Raw genomic sequence first — 23,307 nt, forward strand, 5'->3', positions numbered from 1 at the left:
TTAGGAGTGAGCATAATATTTTGTATTTTACCAGTAATGGCATGGGCCCATCAAGCAATTTGCTCACAGGCACAGTTGAAACAGTGGAATTTGAACTCGAGTCTCTATGACAACAAAATGTATGCCCATTCCTCCTTAGCACACTGCCCCCATTAAAGATAGGTCTCCCATGCCCGTTTCTGTTGTTGATTTCAAAGAAAAGCTCAATACTTAGGAGAAGGAAGCCTACCGTCTGCTTAGGTAAAACCTCTTGAAATTGCAAGCATTCTGGTAGAATTGCTGGGGAAAAAATGTCCTGAGCCACCCTGGTTACTTAAATGTGTACGGTAGGCAGAGCAAAGACTGTAGATGCTTAACTGTTGGTGTTCAACATCTTGCCACAATGCCTAATTCCAGTGCCATTGAATATACTCTTTCCAAACAAACCAGAATGGAGTGCAAAGCTTGCAGTGTAAGGTACAGAATCTTGGCCTTGCCAGTGAATTGAGAGTTAAGTTCTCAGTGACAGACTCCTGCTAGCCAAACTTATATGAGACTGATGTATAGTCAGACCATTAATTGGCTACATTATAATTTTGTTTGCCTGAAAGTCTTAATGCTAGAAGCATCTAAACATGGTTTGTTTTAAAATGAATTTTAAAATCTTTAAAATCATGCTATTTGAAGAATCAATAAACAATTTGCTGTAGGTACAAGGCTAGGTAATGGAGAGATTTGCCACACCACTAATGACTAGTTGGGACAACACAGCAGCCAAATTTTTTGATGTGGATGGATGATGTAAATTGTTATGAATAGATTGACAGTGACTACATTGGAGTTATTTCGTGTTATAAAAAGCTTTATGAATTATATGGACTACAAACCTAAAAAATAGTCTGGCAGTTCCTCAAATGGTTACATGTAGATTTTCCATATGACCCAGCAGTTCCACTATAGGTGTCTATATCTAAGAGAATTGAAAATATATGCCCACATAAAGACTCATACACAAATATTCATAGCACCTTTATTCATAATACCCCAAAAGTGGAAACAACTCAAATATCCATCAATGGATTAATGCATAAACAAACTATGGTATAGCCATACAATGGAATATTATACAGCCATAAAAATCAATGAAGTATTGATCCATGCTCCAACATGGATGAACCTTGAAAACATTATGCTAAGTGAAAGAAGCCAGACACAAAAGTCTACATATTGTACGATTCATTTACACGAAATGTCCAGAATAGGCAAATCCATAGAAACAGAAAGTAGATTAGTGGTTGCCTAGTACCAGGAAAAAGCAGGCTGGGGAGAAATGAGGACTGACTGCTAATGGGCAGGGGGTTGGTTTGAGGGGTGATAATAATGTTCTAAAATTGATGATGATTGTACAACTCTGTGAATATATTAAAAAATCACTGAATTGTGCACTTTAAAAGGGTCCATTTTATGGTATGTGAATTATATCTCAATGAAGCTGTTTTTTTTAAACAAAAGCAAAAACAAAAACGTTTACTACTGAGTAGAAGGTGCTCGTGCTGAATATTTTCCATTGCTCCCCCGACCCCAATCCACTCTCCATCCTTCTCTGCTTTGCTTTCTCAGTTAGCTGTTCTGTACGGACTGTACCAGCAGGCACCCTCGTGTGAGAGATCAAACCACGTACTGACCAAACTGGGGCACTTCTGAGAAAGACCAATGGGGATAAACTGGGACTCTCCTGGACAGACTTCGGTTGGGGTTTGGTCCCTGCCGCGCAGGGTGGCTGCATCGCCCTGCAGAGAGCACGGCTCCCACCACACAGTCAGCTCCATGCAGCTGCCTCTCTGGGTTCCAAGCCCACCCTGCTCTTTCCCTCTCCTGGCAGGGGTGGTGATGGCTTCTCACCATTGCCGGCCCCTGGAGCCGCACCATCCACTGGTTTCCCTAAACCCTGCCCATGTCCTTGCAAACAGTCTCTTTCTTAACCTTCCTCCATTGCCCCGTTTGAGTGGGCCATCTGTTTCCTGCCAGTACCCTACAGACACAAAACTCCAGATAAGCAGCCTGAAGGATAAATTTGAAAGGAAGGGTGTGGCCAGCGCAGTGACACAGCTAGATCTCTGCCGAAGAGCCGAAGAGCCGTTGCACTGACTCTCCTTCAGTTTCTACAGATGTCTGCTACACCAAATCCTGATAATAAATGATTTTACCACACTCCCTAGCAACAAGGATGTTATAATAAATGGAATTTTAATTTTTCTATTATAAGAGTTTTTTTTGGCCACTTTGAAGGAAATGAGTACATGGCACAAATTACAATTTTATTGTTTTATTTTTATTTTTAGAGACAGAGTCTCACTCTATCGCCCTGGCTAGAGTGCCATGGCATCAGCCTAGTAGCTCCCAGCAACTTTAAACTCCTGGGCTCAAGCAATCCTCCTGCCTCAGCTTCCCGAGTAGCTGGGACCACAGGTGCGTGCCACCACACCCGGCTAATTTTTTCTATTTTTTTAGTAGAGACGGGGTTTGGCTCTTGCTCAGGCTGGTCTCGAACTCCTGACTTCGAGCGATCCTCCTGCCTTGGCCTCCCAGAGTGCTAGGATTACAGGTGTGAGCCACTATGCCCAGCTTCAAATTACAATTTTAAGTATGAGAGTTCAATATAAGAAACTATATTCATTTGGTTTATCTTATTCAGAATTTGCTGTACTTCCTAAAATTGAGGATTTATGTATTTCATTAACTCTGGAAAATTCTCAGCCAATATCTCTTGGAACATCCATTCCCCCACCCCTCCCTTTCTCTCTGGAATTAGCAATTATGGTCTATTTTCATCTGTCCTCCTTGTCTCCTAATTTTTTTTTGTAATTTCTATTTCTTTATATCTGTGCTTTCTTCCAATCTTTCTGATCAAAAATTCTCTTTCCAGCTCATGTCTATTCAGTTCTCCAACCTGTCCATATATAGTTCAAATCTATATTGCTAATTCCAGTGCCTATAATTCTTCCAGTCTTCATTCTAGACTTTCTATTTGATTCCCTTTTCACAATGCTTGTCCTCTTTTCATAGTGTCTGTGTTTTTTATTTCTTCTTTTATGTTTGAATCATTTTAAATCTACTTACATCTATCAGATGTTTGATTATCTTCAGTTCTTGTGGGTTGGATCCTGCTGTTAGCTTGGCTGCTGGTTCTTAAGCGTGCTAAGTAGACTGTTTCCTTGTATAATTGATAATTTTAACTTTCGAACTCACTTCAGGGAGCTTTATTGTGGGGATCCTATGAAGACTTGATTGAGGATGGATCCCCTCAGAGCCATTTCTCCTTGGCTTTCTTCTGGGTTACTCAGGATTATTTTAGTCCAGTAACAATTTTTCACGTTAATTCTCATCTTGGGTATTTTGGATCCATTCTAGATAAGGCAAATTTAAGCCTCCAAATGCAGCTGGGGTGCAGCTTCTGTTACACATTCTCCTTGGATGCTTTTTGCTCCCACCCAGAGCCCAGACCAAGACTGTCAAGCTTCTGTGTCGGCTGCCTGTCCTGGTGGGCAGATTGTTTCTGGTCCACCTGTCCTTGAAGTGCTGCAATTATGGGGTGTCCTGGTTCTGTGGGTGGCACTCAGTTGCATGTCACATGGGGCCAGGGCCTCTTTTTTTGGTCTCTCTTGGGGCCGAACACCCAGGCTCCTGGATTACTGAAACCAAGGACTGCTGCCAGGGCACTCGAAGCATCAGCTTTCATACATTCTCTTCTTGTTTTCAGATTCCCTTCTGTTGCCAGCTGCTGGGGATTTTCCTTCTTTCTTGCTGGCTCTGTCGTGTATTTAAAAGGATTCTAATTACATTTTACTTACTACATCTACATGGCTGTAGCAGGAGGGGGTTTCAGGTTATAGAATCTGCCTCTGTGACAACTGGGAGTCCCCTTTTCATTGTGTATATATCACAAAATATTGGGTTTTGTGTAATGTGTAATATTTTCCACTTTTATGTAAACTCAGATCCTCTAACGGATTTAAAATACCTGGATATGTTTCTCAATTACTTCACACGATACGTAGACTTAAGGTTTGCTAAATTGTGCTTTAATGCTCTTTTTTTTTGCTACTCTGGCCAGAATCCATATCTTACTTACAAAATATCCCTTTTTCTCATCGTGCTCATATGAACAGAAAGAGCTAAGCTCCCAAAATACTGTCAATGAGGAAGAGATCAGGTCCTGGACAGTCTTGTTCTATAACTTGTAACTGGAATATCTGCTCCCCCGAGAGCCCAACTCTCCGTATCAAGGTAATACAGAAACCAAATGAGCGGTCGGCAGGCAGCCTGGGAGCATATAAACAAAGCGAAGGAAATCGGATGCTCCTGGGAGAACAAGCATGGCTTGGGGCAGAGTAGGTGCTTAAGAAGTGTCTCAGGAACTGAATTGAACTGTTCCTACCCCACACTGTCTTGGAGACCCAGGAGCATCAGATACAGACCTTCTTCCTTGAACAGCCCAAGAGAAACACAAATTCTTACAATTCTTTTCCCCTTTCATATCTTCCCCGTAAACCAAACTCTTTACTCAACTTCCATGATCAGAAGCTACAAATTGGCTTGCAAAGAAGTTTTTAAAAACTGGGAAATCTAAAAGTATTTTAAAAATTGGGTAACTTCACCTCTAGGCGCAAAGTTTTAGCCTCTCCAGAAAGACTGGAGCAGGCAACAATTAAAGGCCCATAATCCCCCCGACTGAGGATTGGGGGCAGCTGTCCCTGTGGGGAGAACTTGTTCTCTAGGTCTCCATGGCCCTGCCCACCCCATATGAACCCACACCTGGTCTGCTTCACACAGGTACACTACTTGGCACCCACACGCTGCAGGGTTTGTGCCTCTCCTGTTCCTGCATTTCTTCAGCCTGGCTACTAAGAAGTTCATTGCCTTCCTTCATTAGTTTCCTGTCCCAGTGACACATTCTGGACACTGAGGTTTATACTTGGGTATTTCCCAGCCTGCCATTCACAAAACACATACAAAACATCTCCTAGGGTGAGTCATTGTGACAGATATTTTAAATTGATTCTTGCTGATTTCATTTTCAAATGGGGCCTGTTTCTAAATTGAAACTTTTATATACCGACAACTCCCTAGTTTGTCTAACGGATTTAGCGGCTCAGGGATCATACAGAATTCTGCTTATAGGTCATCAGGGCAAACTGAAGCCAGTTTATTTCATAGATGAGCCATGGTCATGATCAATATGTAAATAGCTAACTGTTAGTGAGTACTAACTGTAGTCCAAGTGATTCCATTCAGGCCTTGCAGCCTTATGAGTTAGCATTTGCATAATTCTTATTCTACAGATGAAGAAACCGAGGCATAGAACGCTGGAAAGTGATGGAGCCAGAATTCAAACCCAGCAACCTGACTCTGGGCTCACCATCTTAACCCCCTCACACAACTTGCTCTAAAACAAAGACCCCTCACAAGGGTGACAAGTTTCACAAACATTGCCTGTCTCACAGCCACCTGGGATGCCTGCATAGCAACTAAGCTGCATGTTAAAATCACCTGAGGAGCTTTAAAACATATCTAAACATGAAGCAGATACCACAATGGCATAACATTTGGGAAACCTAACGAAGGGCAAATGAGATATCTTTGCGCTCTTGTAACTTTTCTGTAAGTCTGAAAGTATGTCAAATAAAAAATTAAAAGAAGAAAGAATGAATTAGAATATTATTAGTTGACCTGGGGGGATTTCTGCAGAAATTATTGTTAATAGCAAGATCCAGAAAAGTGTGTGTGACATGATCCCATTTTTGTAAAACAATGACAAAAGCCATACACATGCATCTATATGTCCTTATGTAAGGTTGGAATAAAATACGTATGATACATTAAGAAAAACTTTGAGCACAACCCCCAGAGGTTCTACTTGAATTGTTTAGGCATAGAACTTGGGCCTGGGTACCTTCTTTTAAAGTTCCCTGGATCAGGGTTCTTAACTTTGCTGCACATTTGAATCACCTGGGAAGCTTTAAACCATCCTGGTGCCTAGGCCACAGCCCAAACCAATTAAATCAGACTCCCTGGGAATAGAGCCCAGACATGGGTGTTTTAAAATTCCTCCAAGAGGATTCCAATGGACAGCCAAGTTTGAGAACCAGGTAGGGTCTTAGGGGTGGCCAGGGTTGAAAATCACTACTGGGAAAGGAAGGGACTCATGTGTGTACCCCCACTACGTGATAGGTGTTTGACATCCATTTCAATCCTAAGAACAGCCAGTGAGTTAGGAACCCAGGAGGAGAGAGAGGCTTGCTCCAGAGATCAAATAACTTGCCAGAGGTCACAGAGCTAGAAGATGGTAGTGCACGCTCTAACCCCACCATCCACCAGCCAGCCTGGCAGGAAGCAGGGGAGGGGAGTTGCTTTGGGAGGACTTCCTTGCCTCCCAATCTTTCTTCCCCAAGACCACAGGGGTTGAAATTCCTTAATAGAGATTCTTTCCTTTGGGTTCCTCCTCTTGGGAGCTATTAAAAACAACAAGAAGCAAATACTCCTGGGAGGAGTTGCATGTTAATAGGATCTTGATGTCTGCTTGGTGAATGCTTGATGTTTTGAAAAAAAGGGAAAGTTAGAAAGATGCTCAAATGTGGGAAAAGAATATAACATAAGGAGTTTAAATCTGATCTTTTGTCATTCTCCTGCTCATTCTCCTTTCACTCACCGGCTTTACCCCCAGTCTTAATAAAAATGCCAATTGTCTGTCCTACCTTGGGGAATACTTTTCCAGACTCCCTTTCAAGGAGTTTTGGGATACTTCACTTTCTCATGAGAGAGAAGGGCCCGGTTGTCAGGCCTGATGCCAGGAGAGTCCCAAGGACAAAAGAAGCAACAAGAGAGGTGTACTTTGGCAAATACTGCTAAAGTTGGGGTGTTTGGAGCATTTAAATTCAGGCATGTGGCAGGAAAGCTGAACTCAGCATCCTCTGGGCTAAGGCAGGGGCTCCTTATCCCAGTTCTGGAGGCTGGGCAGAAAGGAGATTTGGGGCATGGGAGTCAGAAAACTAGAACTGGAGTCCTTCCAACAGTAAAACAAGGACCAGCATGATGAAGTCCATCAATTAGATGTAATACATGTAAAACGCCCAGACTGCACACAGTGGGTCCTCAGCAATGTCAGTGGGATGGCATGCCACATTAGAGAAGCCTTGCTTCATCTCTACATCTTCTGTTGGTAAGGTTTGAGTCCTTATTTACTATATGGCAGATAACACTTTTAAGTCCTTTCATATATTAGCTCATGTAATGCACAGAACAGCCCTACCAGGTAGATGCCATTATTATCCCCATTTAAGATGAGGAAACTGAGGCCCAGAGAGATTAAGTAATTTATTCAAGGCCATACAGATAGTAGGTTGTACACTAGAGTTTGAATCCAGGCAATCTGGCCCTATAAGCAGTCCTCTTAGTCACTATAATACTGATAATATTAAAATCATAATAATGACGACTGAGAGCAACCTATGTATCAAGCACTGTGATTGGCAAGGTGAAGATGAAGCCAATGCATTCGAATGTCCTTGGAGACAGTGACCAACAGATCAGTTACTTCCTGAAGGTAACACCCCTCCCTGGTGATTTTGGGGAGATAGGCAGAGAAGGGGATTGCAGGGGAAAATTATCTTCTGCAGCTGGGATATGCAGTTCCATGCATCTCTTTAATCCATGTGGTTTTCAAAGTCAGATCTTTTCCTACTACTGAGTGAATCTGACACAATTCTGCAGCAGTGTGCATTTGGTTTCTTCCGGCTGCCCTCCTCCTAGTATTTTCCGTTTGTTATGTTTTGTGTTTCAAATATTTAGCTCAAGCGTCAAAGGTACCATTCAGAGTTAGGTGCTTATGTTTTAAGGGCTTTAAAAAGTTGATCATTTGATTCCCCTCTCCCTGGCCCATTTGATGTGAATCTGAATGAATGATCTATCTAAGTAGATAGGCAGTAGAGCTGCGAAAATGAACCACTAGGCCCCAAATCCTCCTGGGCACATTTGTGCTCTTTCCAGGTTAAACTTCCCAAGAGGGCTCTCAGTGGGCCTGAAAAACATCAGCCGTCCAAGTCACAGGCAGTCAGCAATCTCTATACGCTAATCAACAGCAGAGGGAAGCTCTAACGCCGTTTCTGTTCATCTTGCAACGCGCAAATCAATCCACTTTCCCAGCATCCTGCAACTTTATCGAACTCTCGCATCCCACTGCAGAGGACGCCTCCGAACTCTCCTTAATTATATATTTGGCTATTTGCAATCGTGACTCGGCGTTGCAGTCCTGACATCACGGAATGGGCCTCTTCTCAGAAGGCTGCTGTAGCTGCAGCATCTTTCCCGCCCTACTGAGCGCTCACTATAAGCCGGCGCTGGGCTTAGAGTGTCACGGCGCAAGTAGTTCCCGGGGAGCGGCGGTGCAGCCTCTGTCCCGGGCGCTTGCAGCCATTGTGGGGTGGCCGCTGGCCTGGCCGGGTGCCGGCACGCCCTCTCCGCGCTGCGACGGGCGGCCTGGGGAGGAGGGGTGCCCGGTGTTCACTGGAGGGGAAGGCTCCGGCCCAGCGCCGCCCGCGCGGCCGCCCGCCAGCCAGCTCCTCTCCGCCGCCCGCGCCCCCTGCGCCTCCTGGGCGCGCGCTCCCGGCCCCGCCCGCGTGCGGCAGACGCACGGCCGCGAGCGCGCGCCCTCCCCGCGCCCCCGCGGCGGACGCACGGCCGCGAGCGCGCGTGCGCCCCTCGGAACGTCCCCGGGAGCCCAGCCAGAGCGAGCGCCGGGGCCGGGCGCGCAGGAGTGAAAAGGAGGCGGCGGCCGCTGCTGCGAGCAACAGATCCGGGCGCCGCGAGCAGACTCGCTCTGCTGTTTGGCGATCTTTTTTCCTATTTCAAAAAAATTTACTGAATTTGAAAATCTTGCATTTTTAAATGGCGCTGGCCCCGGGTCAGAGGGCGGTTTTCTCTGCATCAAGATGGGCTTTGCCGTTTCCGTCGTGGGCACCAGTGGTGGCCTGATTGTCAGTGTTCTCCCGGCGTTTTTAAGGCCAGGAGCCGAGCGCTGCATGTAGGTGAATCACCACCCTATAGAGCGGTTTGGCTTTTTAAATTATTGCTGTTATTATTTTGGGCAGAGAACAGTCGATCTCGTGCACGCCGTCCCCTCTGCAGAAGAGGCTGCCAGTCGGAGGTGGGTCGCTCGGAGGGTGAAATTCCTCCCGGGGTGAGCGAGCCCCGGCCCCGCGCGCAGTCCAGCGGCCCCGCGTGTGTGTCCTCCCCCTGCCCGCGCCGGGAAAATGGAGGCTGTGATTGAGAAGGAATGCAGCGCGCTCGGAGGCCTCTTCCAGACCATCATCAGCGACATGAAGGTAGGACGCCGGGGCCGAAGCGCCCTGACCTCGCCGCCGTGCTTCGCCTCCACCCCGGGCCAGCCGCCCGGCCCTTGCCTGCGTCGTGGCCGCCGGCCACCTGCGGGAGCTCCCGGGCTCGGGTTTCACCTGCTCACCCCGGACGCTGCTGGGTCGACGGGCGGGCGGCTTCTCTGGGGGTGTCGGATGCCCCCTGACCTCTCCCCGTTCATTGTCCCAGGGGGCGGCACCATCTCTTTCCCCTAGGAGCTCAGGGCCCCGGCTCCAAGTTTTCCATTGTCTGTCCCTGCACTAAGTGTCTTCGTCCCGCCAGGGCTGGATGCCCGGGCGGACACCTGATTCCCCCGGGTACGGAGCCGGGGCGCCAGGCATGGTGGTAGGGAGGGAGTGGGGGCTCTGACCGGCCGCAAGGAGTCCCCCGGACTGGGAGACTGGGAGGAAGGTCCTAGGTTATCAGGTCTACCCGGAGTGCGGGGATATGAGCAAATTGGTTATTAATTAGGCTGTTCCAAAGCTGGTGAAGGTGTGCATGCCTTCCCTCAGCCCTCCCCGAGGGCGCGGAGCAGAAGTTCCCAGGGCAGCCTTGCAGGGGTCCCTCCTTCCCCCAGCTAAGGCTCCCTGCCTGAAGGCAAGATTGGGGCCCCCCCAAATAACTGTATCCCGCCCTCCCAAACACACTCTCTCTCTCTCTCTCTTTTTAGGTTTTCTCTTGGAAGGATTGTGAAGATTGTGTGTGTATGTGCGCGCGTGCGTGTGTGCGCGTGCGCGTGTTGGGGGCGGGGAACAACACCCGGGCTTTTTCCTGCAAAGGGTGGGACTGGGGATAACCTGATCCTCAGATGTGGATTTTCTGGTGCATAGAGATAGACCAGGGCCCTGTGTTACTCATCCAAAAGGAAATACAGCCAGCCGCGCGAGCTGGCTGGAGGTGGGAATTGAGGGTGGTGGGGGAATTTTTTTTTTAATGTGTATTTAGGGAGCTTCTCTTTGGCTCTAGCCCAGCCCCAGTTTGCCTCAACAGATCCAGATCCGGGGAGGTGGTGTTTAATTAAAAGCTCGGCTTCCAAAACGAGTGGGCAGGTTTGGAAAGCCGTGCAGCGAGTGGGTGTGGACAGCCCCTCTTCAGCCGCTGCCTGGGCGCCTGGAGGAGCTTTTGTCTGATGAAGTGTAGGGTTTGGAGAGGCTTCGTGCCTCGGAGATGGACTTTGGGAAGGAATGCCCAGCTGTTATGGCCTGCTTCCCCCTTTTAGAACCAACTGCCACCTCACCCAGGGTGAACTTTACCAAGGTGCCTCTGTCCTGGGCTTGTCCATTTTGAAATCCTTCTACAGAGCTCAGTGCCTTTTGTGAGAAATTGACATTCGTGTAGCATAATCTGCAGCCAGACCCTGCTTGCCTAGGAATGCCTCTAATCCAGCCACTTGGAATTAGATGGATTATTCCCCGTTCAGAGACAGCCCCTTTCATTCCTTTGCCCCTAAACCACATTGAATTATTAAAGTGGTCTTTTGAGACAAAGATTGGTGCCCTTCCATGGCCTCCAGTATGAATTGTTAACTTAAATTCTACAGACCTTATAGACTATAGTCAAACAAGATTTGGTTTGAGGCACGAATGGTGTTTTCTGGTCTCCAGGGGAGGAATTTGAGATAGGTTGGTAAAGCTGCTTATGTTTTTTTTGAGGAGATAAATGGATGTTTCCACTCCCTCAGTAGTAACAAGGAGCCCAGTGATCTAACCGATCTACCCGCTGCAGTCCTGAAGTGAACACACCTGGAGTTTTTCTCTCTTTGTTCTTTAATCCAGAATCCAGGCTTGGTCCTTCCCATTGATTAGTTTGAATCCAAAGCCCTTCAGAAGGTGACCCTGTCCTGCTTTCTACCTGCCATCCTGTGGCTGCTGGGCAGTGTGTTGCCCTAGCTGGGGACTCCTGGGCGTTAAGGTGGCGTTTTTCCCCCTCTGCAAGGTTGCAGTTAAAAATAAAGACTCCTTATTTAATGCCCAGTGAATGCTGAGAGTTTGTGGGTCCTGACTTCTTTCCCTTTGAGTTTAGTAGGTTTAGTCAACATCCTGTGGGAAAACATGTATTTGAAAGGGTTTTTTGTTTGTTTTGTTTTGGCAGTAAGATTTTCAAAGCAAGGTGGAGTGGAAGACTAAAACACGCCGTGGGGTCTGCAGAATTTTAGACTTTTGGGGAGTCGAGAGATAAGGAAAAAGGGAGTGTCTGATTTTCAAGGTTGTTTATGCATAAGACATTTACTGAATATTTTCACGGAGTTTTCTTAAAAGGCTTCTTCATGCATTAGATGGCAGTGACATTTTAAAAGGAAATTTAAAAATTTTTAAATTTGGGCATCTAGGATAAGCAGTGTATAGTGTGCAGATGCATTAAGTCACTAGCTATAAAAGTCAGTTTTTAATATCTGAAATCAGCTGACTTTCTAATGACCTGCTTATCCTCTTTTTCCCTTTTTTTAACTCTCAAATAATACCTTTGGTCCCCTTTCTCTTCGCTTTAGGGAGAAGCATAAATGTCGGAACATTTGGAATGCCATCTTGATAACATTTTTAAGTTATTTTCTCAGATGTAATGTTGGACTGGGGTGAGAAAAGGGTAAGGAAAATGGTTTTATTAGTAGCATTTGATTTTCCAAGGCAGCACAGGAAGGGAGTCAGTTTCCTCTTTGGAGGAAAAAAAAAAAAAACAACAAAAAATGAAGTAATTTCAAGTAATTTCAATGCCAGGCCTGGCATCATCCATCTTCTGAAACCCCAAAATCTCAAGGTACAGAAAAGCTCGAGAGAATTCTTTTTGCTTTCTTCTAAGATACATCATCCAGCTAAGTCCTCGAATGGCTGACAGGGTGTGTGTTTTATTCCAGTGGGTAGGGTGTGGAAGAAATCCTGACTTTTCTTCCATTGGGATCTAGCACTGCGTAAAGCAAGCGGCAGCTGTTAAATAACTTATTGATTCTTTGACTAGAGGAAACCTGGTGGTTTTTTCCCTTTATTCTACCCTGCTGTGGTGGTGGTCACTAATGAGTGGTGGTGTGCAAAATCGCTTACTGGCTGTCTTTCCTTCCATCCACATAAATTACCCATCAAGTCGTCTGGTGTGAGTTGGCCAAAGGAAAGGGGAGACAAGATATTCGTGTGGCTGGCGGGGAGGGCCATGGCTGATTTGTCTGGGGGAGCAGTAGTCTGGAAGTGACTGTTGACTGCCTTCTGATGTGTAGACAATGCTGACTGCTTTAGGGAGGTCCTGGAATCTTTCTGTAGTTTCTATCCCAAGTCCTGGGAAGGGTGGGCTATATGCTGCAAACAGACTTGTGCCTTTGCTTTTCAGTGATGGAACTGGCATAGAATTTGGTGATGTTTGAGGAGTTTTTAAGACTAGGAGACTTTGCTGGCCAAACTTGAGGGCATCTCACCTTGTGGATGACTTTCTTTTAATATTTAACTTGGCTTGGAAAAAAAAAAAAAACAGTTGGATGCTAAAATCAAATATTTTCCTCACCCTTGTTGCTCAAGAACCAGCATGTCAGGAGCTGAATTGCTGAATTGGGCCTGCTGCAGGGAGAACTTTGTCCTAGGTTAGGAGAGTGTGTTCAGGGTTCTGTGATGTGACTGGGGTGTAAAACCCCCCAGCCACACCTGATTCCTCCACCCCACCTGTCACTTTAGACAGGGGTGTCCTGTTACCAGCACCTGTGTGCAGCAGAATAGGAGCCTTGTTTAGTTCTTCCCTGCCACCCCCATCCCCGTTGGCCACCAGTATCCTCTCTTCTAAGTTCTGCATAAAATTAGAACTGGTAAAGGGACTTCTTGAATTCCATGGAAATCTTTCTGCGGTTCAGCATGTCATGTTATTTTCCCTTGCTTATCATAAGATCGAGAATGTGGGTAGTGGGTCCAGCGCTGGGTAATGATTTCAGGGTTGTTTTTGTCCCTTCACTGTTTTGGGATTCCTGTCAGAGGGAGGTTCACTTCCTTGCTGTTTATTGAGGGCCTACTATGTGGAAGGCCTTTTGCTAGGCCCTGCCCTTGGAGAGCACCTTGTCCTGTGGGCTGTCAACAGATAATGTCAATACAATATGGTGGCCTTGAAGGAAGGACTTGTAGTCCAGCCTGGGGAAGGGCGTCAGTCTCTGCAGGACTTCCCTTTGACATTTCAAAAAAAAGTTTTCTCCAGGAAGATACTGAAAACCCAGCCAAGGCCTCAGCCAGGTGCTCTGAGGGAGGTGGGCTGCTCTCTGTAAACGATGACAGCCACACAAAGGCAGGACAAGCAGAGCCCTTGTAAAGGACAGATGGGCCCCATGTTGGCTTTTCTCTCAGCAAATGGTTGTATTTGGCTAGGGTTTTACAGCTTCCTCATTTTGGGCCCGTGGGAGAAGGCAAAGTAAAGATGTCATAAAATTGACAGCAGGAACTGCCTGGAATGGGTGCCTGCTCAGAGATTTAGGGCCTCGTCTGTGTAGATCAATCTTTTTGGTTTCTTACGTGCAAATCTTGTTGTCATGGTTTGGAAAGATGTCGTTTTTGGTCTTGGCTTGAGGGTTTCTATGGGAAAACCCCCTTACACATCCTATTTCATCAAAGAGGGGTGGGGAACCTGTGGCCTCAAGTTCACATGTGGCCCCGCAAATCCCCAAGTGTGGTCCCTTGACCAGTCCAAACCTCGTAGAACAAATCCTTTTATTGAAAGGATTTGTTCTGTAAAATTTGGATTCAGTCAAAAGGCCGCACTCCAGGATCCAGAAGGCCACATGGGGCCCCGAGGCCGCAGGTTCCCCAGCCCTTAGAACTTGTTGCCTGATGCAGTGAACCTTTATGTTCTGAAACTCCCCAGTTTGGAATGCCCCAGATGGAGAGAGGAGGTCATTCCTAGGTTTCCGTGGAAGGTAAGCTGAGTTTGGATTTTGCCTGGGTCAGTAATCACCTAGTTCCTACTGGCATAACATATAGCCATTCTACAGTATTTATTGAGCATCAGCTGTGTTGCAGGCATCAAAGACAGTGTTACTACTGCAATAAGTAAAAACATAGAATTTCCAGTTAAACATGCATTTCGGATAAATTGTGAAAAATTTTTTAGCATAAATATGTTCCACCCATGGTGTGTCTTCTCAGCAGCTGACCTCTTGCCCTTTGAACTCTTCTTTTGCATCTTGGTCATGGGAAAAGGGAAAAGCTAAAATGATATCTGTCAATTTGGCTAGCTCACTCGAGGTTATTAAAATGCTTAGAAGGGTGGAAAGGTTGAAACTATCGATCCATCGGATGCTTTATCTACAATTTTCATCTAGGCTTTTTCCATCTTCACAGGCATGGGTGAGAGCTGGCAAGATTCCTTCTGTAGTGAGACCATTTAGGTGTTCAAACTGGGTATGGAAAAGTGAGATCATTTTAAGTTCCCCAGTACTTCTTGGAACTGCCTTGGGGCCCTTTCCCCCCAAACCCACACCTCTGTAAAAGCAAACAACTACCTCTCCCCAAACCAAACCAAAGCCAAAGGACAGATTTAGCTGTGGAGGACATCAGACAATAAGTATTTGAGGCCTCTTAAAGGGAACTGACTGATGCCTTAACAGTTTAACTCAGATTTGCAGATTGCACTACTGATACGGCCTTATTAAGTAGCAAACGGGAGAGACAAACGGAGTAAATGAATTGGCTGAGCATTAAGGAAGCCTGTTGTATTTCATAGCCGAGGTTCTCCCTTAACTTAGCTGGAAACTGCAGGTTTCATCTGAGTATGTTTCACCAAAACAAATCAAAATGACCAAAAAAATAAAAAGCAGTTTTCAGTGCAGAATCCGTTCCAGAGCGGCCCACCTCTCAGCGCTTGGAAGGCCTTGGCATGCAACTGTCTCATCTTGGCTGCTTCCTGATTTAGTTGGAGGTGGCTGTGTTTTTATCTACTGAACAATTGTGAGGGTTTTGGTTGTTTAAGATGTGCTGGTGTGCCACTGGGCACGTAGTAGGTGCTCAGTGTACACTGCATGCCATGAGCAGGGGACAAAAAGGACTTGGTGGGGACCTACTGTGTGCCAGGCATTGTGCTGAGTGATTGGTGTGCATGATGTCATGTCTTCCTCACATCTACCCACTTAACAGGTGAAAAGATTGAGGCTTAGAGGGATTCAGTAACTTATCTAAGGCCATGGGGGGGGGTGGAGCAGGTACTGAGATCTCAGCCTGTTTGGCCCTACAGCTGGAGTTCTGTAGAGCGTGCCTCAATAAGGGAGAGGGGATGTGTAAGCTTGAACTGAGATGCCGTGAGGCCTCTTGTGGGGTGGGCAGCTCCAATCTGGCTGTCACATTTGTGGAAATCATTTCATTTATGACATGTTAACATAGCATGGCTTCCTTCCCTCTCCCACTTACCAGTCTTCTCCAATACACAACTTGGCATCCCCCACTTGTCTCTCGTTCCCCTGGGTGTGCAGAAGGCACAGAAGCCTTGGGGCCAGGCTCAGGCTTGTCGCCTTCAGCATCTGTTCTTGTCCTCACACAAAGTACATCGGGTCTTCTCAGTGACTGGCCGTGGATCCTGGGAATCTGTTGGTCCCTGAGGTTGGGCGACTCTGCGAGCCTGGCCACCCCCTCCCACTCCCATAATCATCTGAGTTAACTAAGTTCACCCAAAGTTCAAGTGACTTCTGCAAGAGAACTCCTTACCTTGAAGTCGCTTTGTGTCCAGCCCTGACCCTCTCTTGTAAAAGAGCTTTCTGTGTTTAATCATGTCCCAGTAGCCCTCCCGTTTGGGCTGAGTTGGTAGAGCCATTACAAGTCTGTGTTTGGAGCAGTTGATAGGCTCGCCAAGAAAAATCCTTCCTGTGCTGATTCTTGGCGTCTACAGCTTTGGTCATAGTTTCTAAGTGGTTTTTCTTTTCCTGTCTAGTTTAAGTGGGGTGAAAAAAAAATCAGTTGAGTGCCTTTTGAGCCGTGTGTTTTTATTTGCTTTCTTTCTCTCAAAGAATTGGACGGCAGAAGTTTCAGCTCCTTCGGCATCAGCAGCCTCCTGAGCACTGGCGGGCAGGGCGGGGAGCAGATTTTTCCCGTGTCTCCCTCCTCTGCCACCTCCTATATGACAGGGACCTCCAGGAGCTGCAGGAGTGGGTCTTGCCAGAAGAGGAGGCTCTGGACAAGTGTACCTCTTTTGGTAGAATGGCCATGGTTACAGGGAAGGGCCCTTGGGGTTCCCTGGGAGCTGGAAGATGCTGATGCCTGCGCCCCACTCCCCAGAGCCCCTGATTCAGTGCTCTGGGTGCATCCTGGGCCTTAGGATTTTGAAAAGCAGCCCAGGTAATTCTAGTGTATATCTAGGATGGAGAACCACTGAGCTAGTATAAGGCTTCCCCTTGCACAATTTCAGCCCTCAAAGTGTTTTCTCAGTCTTACCTAAGTCTAAATAGAAGCACCTTTGGATAGTTGCACGACAATGTGAATATACTTAACACTACTGAACTCTGTGCTTAATGACGGGGAAGATGGTAAATTTTAGTTATGTGTATTTTAGTTCAATTGAAAAGAAAAATCATAGAAACTCTGGGTAAAATGTTAAAGCACATACATTGAAATAGAAAAATAAACGACAAAAGCATCTTCAGAATACTTTGCAGTGCTTTATTGATCAATAATAGTTCTGTCAATACAATTTTCTGCAATGATGGAAATTGTCAAATACATAAGCCACTAGCCACATGTGACTGTTGAGTACATGAAGTGTGTGACCAAGGAACTGAATTTTTAACTTTATTTCCTTTTAATTTGTTTAAATTTAAATAGCCATATATGGCTGGTGGCTATGGTGTCGAATGGTGCAGATCTATAACTTGTAAATAAATAAAAATCGTATGCTCGCTTTGTAACACAGCTTCCTGCCTGTCCTTCCTTCTACATCTTGTTGGCCACAACACTGCCCCTAAACTGCTGCTGTAGAGACTCTGGAGCTACTGCTGACCTAGGAAGTCAAAGGGATCTGATTTCAAATCTGGTGGGCAAGTTACTTAGTCTCTCTGAGCCTCAGTTTCCTCTTCTGTAAAATGGGTCTAATGAATTACCTTATAGGGTCATGAGGATTCTGAAATGAGATATTGTATATGAAGGTTTTCACGTGGTGCCTGGCGCACATGCACTCAAATGTCAGCTGCTGTTATAATATTGCTCAGTCTTCTAGACTTGGGGATGAAATATCTTGAAGTCTTAAAATCAGTGTAGTAATTATCTCCTCCATTTCTCTTAGGGCAAACGCTGCCACACCCTTAAGGAGCAGTATTTAAGGCTTGCAGTGAAGTTGTTGGAAATGAACTTGAGTTTTCTTTTTTTCTTGCTAAATAAATCAATCACCTGAGTTCATTGTGACTGTCAGCTTGTCCATCCGGGCCTATTTACATTCAATTTCTCAATTTGCAAACCCCACTGTCTGTTTATGGGGGTAGAGGAGGGTGGGGTGCCTCGCAAGGGTCCTCAGGGCATTTATTTTAATGCTTTAGGAAACAAAGTCTATTTTTAGAGATGCTAAGGCCAAGGGGACGGGGGTTGCTTTTGTAAGGGCCATCTTTTACTGTCTACAGCCTTTGAGTTTTCTTCTTTTTCTGGGGTGACTTTGCTTGTCTGTAGCCCGCCCTGTAGCAGCAGCTGTGTACTGAACCTCTGCCACTTCCCAGGACTTGGCTGTACGTGGGTTCTGCCTGTCTGCCGACTCTGGCCCTCCTGCCTTGCCTGGTGTTTGAGGACCCCAGTGATTTGGCCCCGGCCCAGTGGCCTGTTATGTGCCCCGTCTTTCCCAGCTTGGGTTCCCTGGCTTCCTTGCACACATCCTGGGCTCCTCACTCTTGCAGCGTGTCCTGCCCCAGCCATTGCTGCCTGTTAAATCCTCATCCTTCAAGGTCCCATCAGAAAGTGACCTCACCCTCTGGTCCCTCCTACTTCCTCCAAGCTGGAAACCCCTAAGTCATTTTTCACATTCTTTGTTGATTCTACCTGGTATTTATTACATTCTCTCTTAAAAAGTGGTTGCCCTGGGGCCTTGAAGCCTGGCCCTGCCTCTTTCTAGCTCTCTTACTCTGGATAAGTCACTCAACTTTCCTGAGCCTCAATTTTCTTATCTGTTAAATGGGGGAGGAGGTGAATAAGACTTTCCTCTTAAAGTTGTTGAGTATTAAATGAGAAAGTGTATGTAAAGGGCTTAGCATGAAATAAGTGCTAAGTAAATGCTCTGTGTACCTGCCTGTGCTGCCCTAGTAATTCCTAGCAGAGCACCCTGCCCATAGTGGCACTGGGTTGTGGGTGTTTGGGAGAATAGGAGAAACCTGTGTCTTCGCTTTGATAATGCAGTAGACAAGAGGGCAGTGCTTTCCAGCTTTCAACATATAAATAATTTGAGAGCACACAGTACATGTATTCAACAAATATGATGCCAGGCACTGCTAGGTGGTGGAGATACAGCTATGAACAAGATAGACACGGTCCTTGCCCTGAAATGCTCAAGCTAGAAGAGAGGCAGGCAAGTAATTAGCATTTAGAGAGATCTGTACCATGATAGAGATCAGCACGAGATTGTGTGGGGGCTCTGGGGAGAGAGCCTCTGCTTCCCATTTGGGGTGGGAAGAGAGTTTGGGAAGACTTTTGGTCTAGGTGACACTCAAACCGAGAACTGAGTTCTAATTTACTTATTTAACAACCTTGATGTGACTACCAGGAACCATGCTAAGTGCTTGACAAGTAAAGACTTATTTAACCTCCCAGTGACTCAGTGAGGTAGTTATAATTACTATGACTATCATAGTTCTCATTTTACAGATGGGAAAACTAAGGTGTAGCGAGGTTAAGCCATTTGCCCATGTGGTACAACTAGGGACAGGCACAGCCGGGAGTTGAATCCAGGCAGTCTGGCTCCAGAGCCTGTGTTTTTTGCCGCCCTGCTGGGCTGTCTCTTACAGCATAGCATTTTAGATTCTGTAATGGGTGCATTTCACCAATCTCTTTGATTGCTCTGTCTATATCATTAGGACTCAGGATGACCCAGATAAAACACACAAAAATCTAGACTCGTCTCTGAGACTCTTCCAGAAGCTCAAGGGGTCTCCCTGTAATTAAAGAGGAATAGGACCGGGCTGTTGACATGAAGCTATTGGGCAATTGACTCCCCTGCCTCTAACTTGTCGGCAGAGAGAACTATGTGGGGAAACATGGGGGGTGAGACCACAGGGTCGGATACAGCTGTCCAAGGTGGCAGCCACACAACACACTTGTTTTGCTGGAGAAACCCCTCCGTCAAGGGTCGCCCCAGTAACGGCCCTGCACCCCACATGACTGAGTGCAAAACAGGAAGGGGGGAGCTATTTGCAGCAGGAGGCTGGAAATGCTTGGGGATTAGTTCCCAGGGAGACCTCACTTCTGAGGCCAGCTCCGTTCCTGCAGCTGAATGCACAGCCATTAAGGAAGTCTTTGAGTTTGGTTTAATGGTCCCTTTTTGTTTTGAAGTGACTGTTTACTGAACCTTCAAAGGCAGCTCTTGCAGCAGGATGTGATCGAGGGCCTGAATAATTGGATGAGGCACCCCTATAGGAAGCAGGTAGAGGGGAGCAGAGCCAGGAGGAGTAGCCCATGGCCAAGTCCTCTGTCTGAACTGCCGCTGGAGGGACTGAGGTCGTCTTGCAACCAAAAGTAGAGCTGGTGCAGGGGTCCCCTGGAACCTGGCCTCTTTGATGTTATTCTGGCCTTAATTAGGAACACCCTAATTAAGTCACAGAGGAGGCAGCTTTTTTCTTAAAAAAAAAAAAAAATTAGCAAATGTTTTGAGAGCATTTCATGAGGGATTACTTCTCAAAGATTATATAAGTGATGTAAAGTTAATGGAAGAAAAACTAGGAACTTCAGTTAAGTAAAAAATAAATGACTACAACCACTTGATTACAAAGTGGGTTATGTACAGACACTCACAAGGGCACACACATTTTAAACAAAGGGTCATGCGGCCTGTGCGATGCCAGAAATTCTTTTTTCACTTAGCAACCTAGTGTCCTTCCTTGCCTTTCTGTGTGTGTAGTTATAAACAAGGTCAGTTTTAATGGCTGTGCAGTGTTGCATTGTTTTGCATGTCTATAGTGCATTTGGTCAACACTTATTTGAGGGCCTACTGCGTGCCAGGTTCTAAGTGCTGGTGATATAGCCATGAATAAAATGGACCCAAATCCATGCCCTTCTGGAACATTCTAGTGGAGTAGGGGGTGCCGGTGAGGGAAAGACAAATGGAATAGACCAATTCTCTTGTACATTAGAAGGATCTATGTGCAATAGGGAAAAAGCAGTGTTGCTGTTTTTAAATAGCGTGGTTAGGGAAGGCCTCACGGAGAAGGTGACACTTGAACAATAACTTGTAAACTGTGTGGATATTGGGGGAGGAATGATCCAGGGATGGGAAGAGCATGTGCAAAGGTCCTGAGGTAGGGGCCAGTTCCTTCCTCATTCGTGTTTAGGCTGCTTCCAGTTTTTCACTAATTACAAGCAGCACTGTGATGAGTAAGTATATCTTGATGGGTGTATCTTTGTTGCTGGACCATCCATTTACATGGATGGTTTCCCCCTGAAGCATTTATCCTGGGTCAAAAGCTGTGCAGTTCTTGAGGCTTTGGAAATGCACTTCCCAGGGCCTTCTAAAAGCATTTCTCAGTTCACACTCCTCTGTGTGAGTGCCTGTCTCCAGGGATTCCTTCTGAAGGAGCCAGACATGGGCATTAGGACCAAGAAGTTGCTGATCCCCAGCTTCCAAGAACTCAGAGGGACACGTGGCATCATATCTAATGCAGTGATTCTCAAATCTTGCTGTATGTAATTTGTAGCAAGCAAGAGTGTACCCAGGGAGTGGGTTAAAATGCAGATTCCCAGGCCCCATCCCCAGAGACTGTGTAGATCTGGGGTGGGGCTCGGGAATCTGCAGTTTTCACAAACACCTCGAGTGATTCTCTGGTAGGTTTTGCTGGCATTGCACCAGGAGTAGATGGAAGGTGGGGGTGGCTCTCAGGCCACCCTGAGCTGCCGGGAGCTTCCTCTGCAGCTCATGAAATGAGTCGAGAGCTATCTCCCTGCTCTCTGGCCCCTGCCCCTCCACAGATATTCCTAGAATGTGTTCCAGGTGGACAAAATGAATCCTGTGCCTAGACATAGCATGGTCTCCTCTACTTGCTTTCCTTGGCTGATTCTGTCTTTTGTGGGGAATTCCCCCCTCCTCCTCTCTTTCCTTCCTCTTTGCCAACAAAATTCCTGTTTAGCCTTGAGACCAAGGTGAGGCCTTACTCCACTCTGGAGAGCTTGCACCAACCCGACCTTCTAGTACTTTATACTTGAAGTGTGCCATCCCCCAGGGCTTTGGAATGGATGATTTCCACCTCAGCTTTCCTGCTAGACTGAGTTCCCCAACACTTTGGTCTCTTATCTCTGTGTGACCTGCCCTGCATACGAGGTGGTCATTAAATGTCCCAGTTAGGGTGACTGGCATTGTATATTGTTTTATTAAAGCAGTATGTGCCAGTCACCCTTCTAAGCACTTGTCGTTTTCCCCATAACCTCATAACCATCATTTGAGGAAGAGACTGTCATTAGCATCGTCTACAGGGCAGCACCAGGTGATTAAGTAACTTGCCCAAGGTCACCCAGTGGGTAGATCTGAATTTGGCAGACTGACTCTACAGTCATGCTCTTAACCACCAGGCCACACTGGGCCTTTCAGACTCTGGAATATGGCTGCACATTGGGCCCTCTATCTAGGCAGGGAGAATGGCATTCAGTGGAAAGATACTTAAAAAAAAGGCAATGACTATAGCAATGACAAGCACAGTCACCTTTTTTTGTGACATTGGTGGGCTCTGGCTCTTCTCTGACCATGAGGGCATCATTCCTAGCAGCCTGGGATGGGAGTTGGAGTCATGGAGGAGGTACTGCCTTTGCTTCAAAGGGGACATCTGTCTTGTGGAAGGTGGCAGAGCACACAAAGTGTGCACAGTGCAGCAAGCACAGTGCCTGCCACCAGGGTGGCTTGACAAGTTCATCACACTATCCCTAGCTGGGGAGAGGTTACGATTTAGAAGGGAGTATAAGGTGAACACAGAGGTGCTCATTTAGGGGAGCAAGACCTCAAGCCCGTTCCTGGTCCCCCCTAGGGTCGTGGGTGTGTGTGTCTGTTAAGGGTGTTGGAGAGATTGGCCCCAAGAGGAATGAATCCCCAAAATGCTGGAGCAGTTTTGGAGTTGGGTGGAGGCCAGTCAGAGAGGGCACTTCCAGGAAGGAGAAGTGGGTAAATGTAAGCGTGCAGATGTGAAGTCATGGTGAAAAGACTTGACTTTTTATAGGGTTGCCAGGTATTTTGCTTAGGTTCATTATCTCATGTGGACATTTATAGACAGGAGTAAACAAATGAGTTTTGGCCTCTGGATAGTGGGACAAAGGTTAGAGGGGTAGGTAGCATACTCATTATTCTGGGGAGCCTTAAAGGTACACAAACATTTCTTACCAGCCCTTAGGTAAAAGCAGCCAGTCCCCGTATTAGGTGATTAAATACTGAGTTCGCAGGTTTCCAGATGTGGAGAATCAGCCAATCTTCGGTGAACCCATGGGACAGTTTTATTCTTAAAAGAACTGGACAAGTTTAGGATTAGTTAATGCAGTTAACTGGGTAAGAGGGTAAACTCTTCCCTGAACTTGGGCAAATTACTTACCCTTTCTGTGCCCGAGGTTTCCAGGGTTAAAAGGGAAATGTTAACTGGCTGTTCTACCAGTTGCCCTTTTTGGGTTGGGACAGCCCCTGTACTCTCACAGGTACGGTCACCCGTGAGGTGGTGGGGTGTTCTCGATGAAGATGATGAAGTCAGGTTGGGCTCCTAGATGGCAGGTTTTCACCTTTGAAAACCAGGTCGTGCACGTGTCAGGTGGCTACTGATGG

The 23,307-nt window shown here is 46.5% G+C and overlaps 1 protein-coding gene across 13 annotated transcripts in view; it reads left to right on the forward strand.

Annotated features, from left to right (window-relative positions):
- The first annotated feature begins 8,732 nt into the window (after positions 1-8,732).
- MTSS1 (MTSS I-BAR domain containing 1) overlaps positions 8,733-23,307 on the forward strand; it is a 155,210-nt gene continuing 140,635 nt past the window's right edge. For all 13 annotated transcript variants that reach the window (XM_045560512.1, XM_045560508.1, XM_045560499.1 and 10 more), the window contains exon 1: positions 8,733-9,359. In XM_045560512.1, the coding sequence (XP_045416468.1) occupies positions 9,288-9,359 (72 nt within the window). In that variant the 5' untranslated portion in view covers positions 8,733-9,287. The remainder of the gene's footprint in view (positions 9,360-23,307) is intronic.

Source organism: Lemur catta, chromosome 9 (genome assembly GCF_020740605.2).
Source record: "Lemur catta isolate mLemCat1 chromosome 9, mLemCat1.pri, whole genome shotgun sequence".
NCBI classification, from domain to species: domain Eukaryota; kingdom Metazoa; phylum Chordata; class Mammalia; order Primates; family Lemuridae; genus Lemur; species Lemur catta.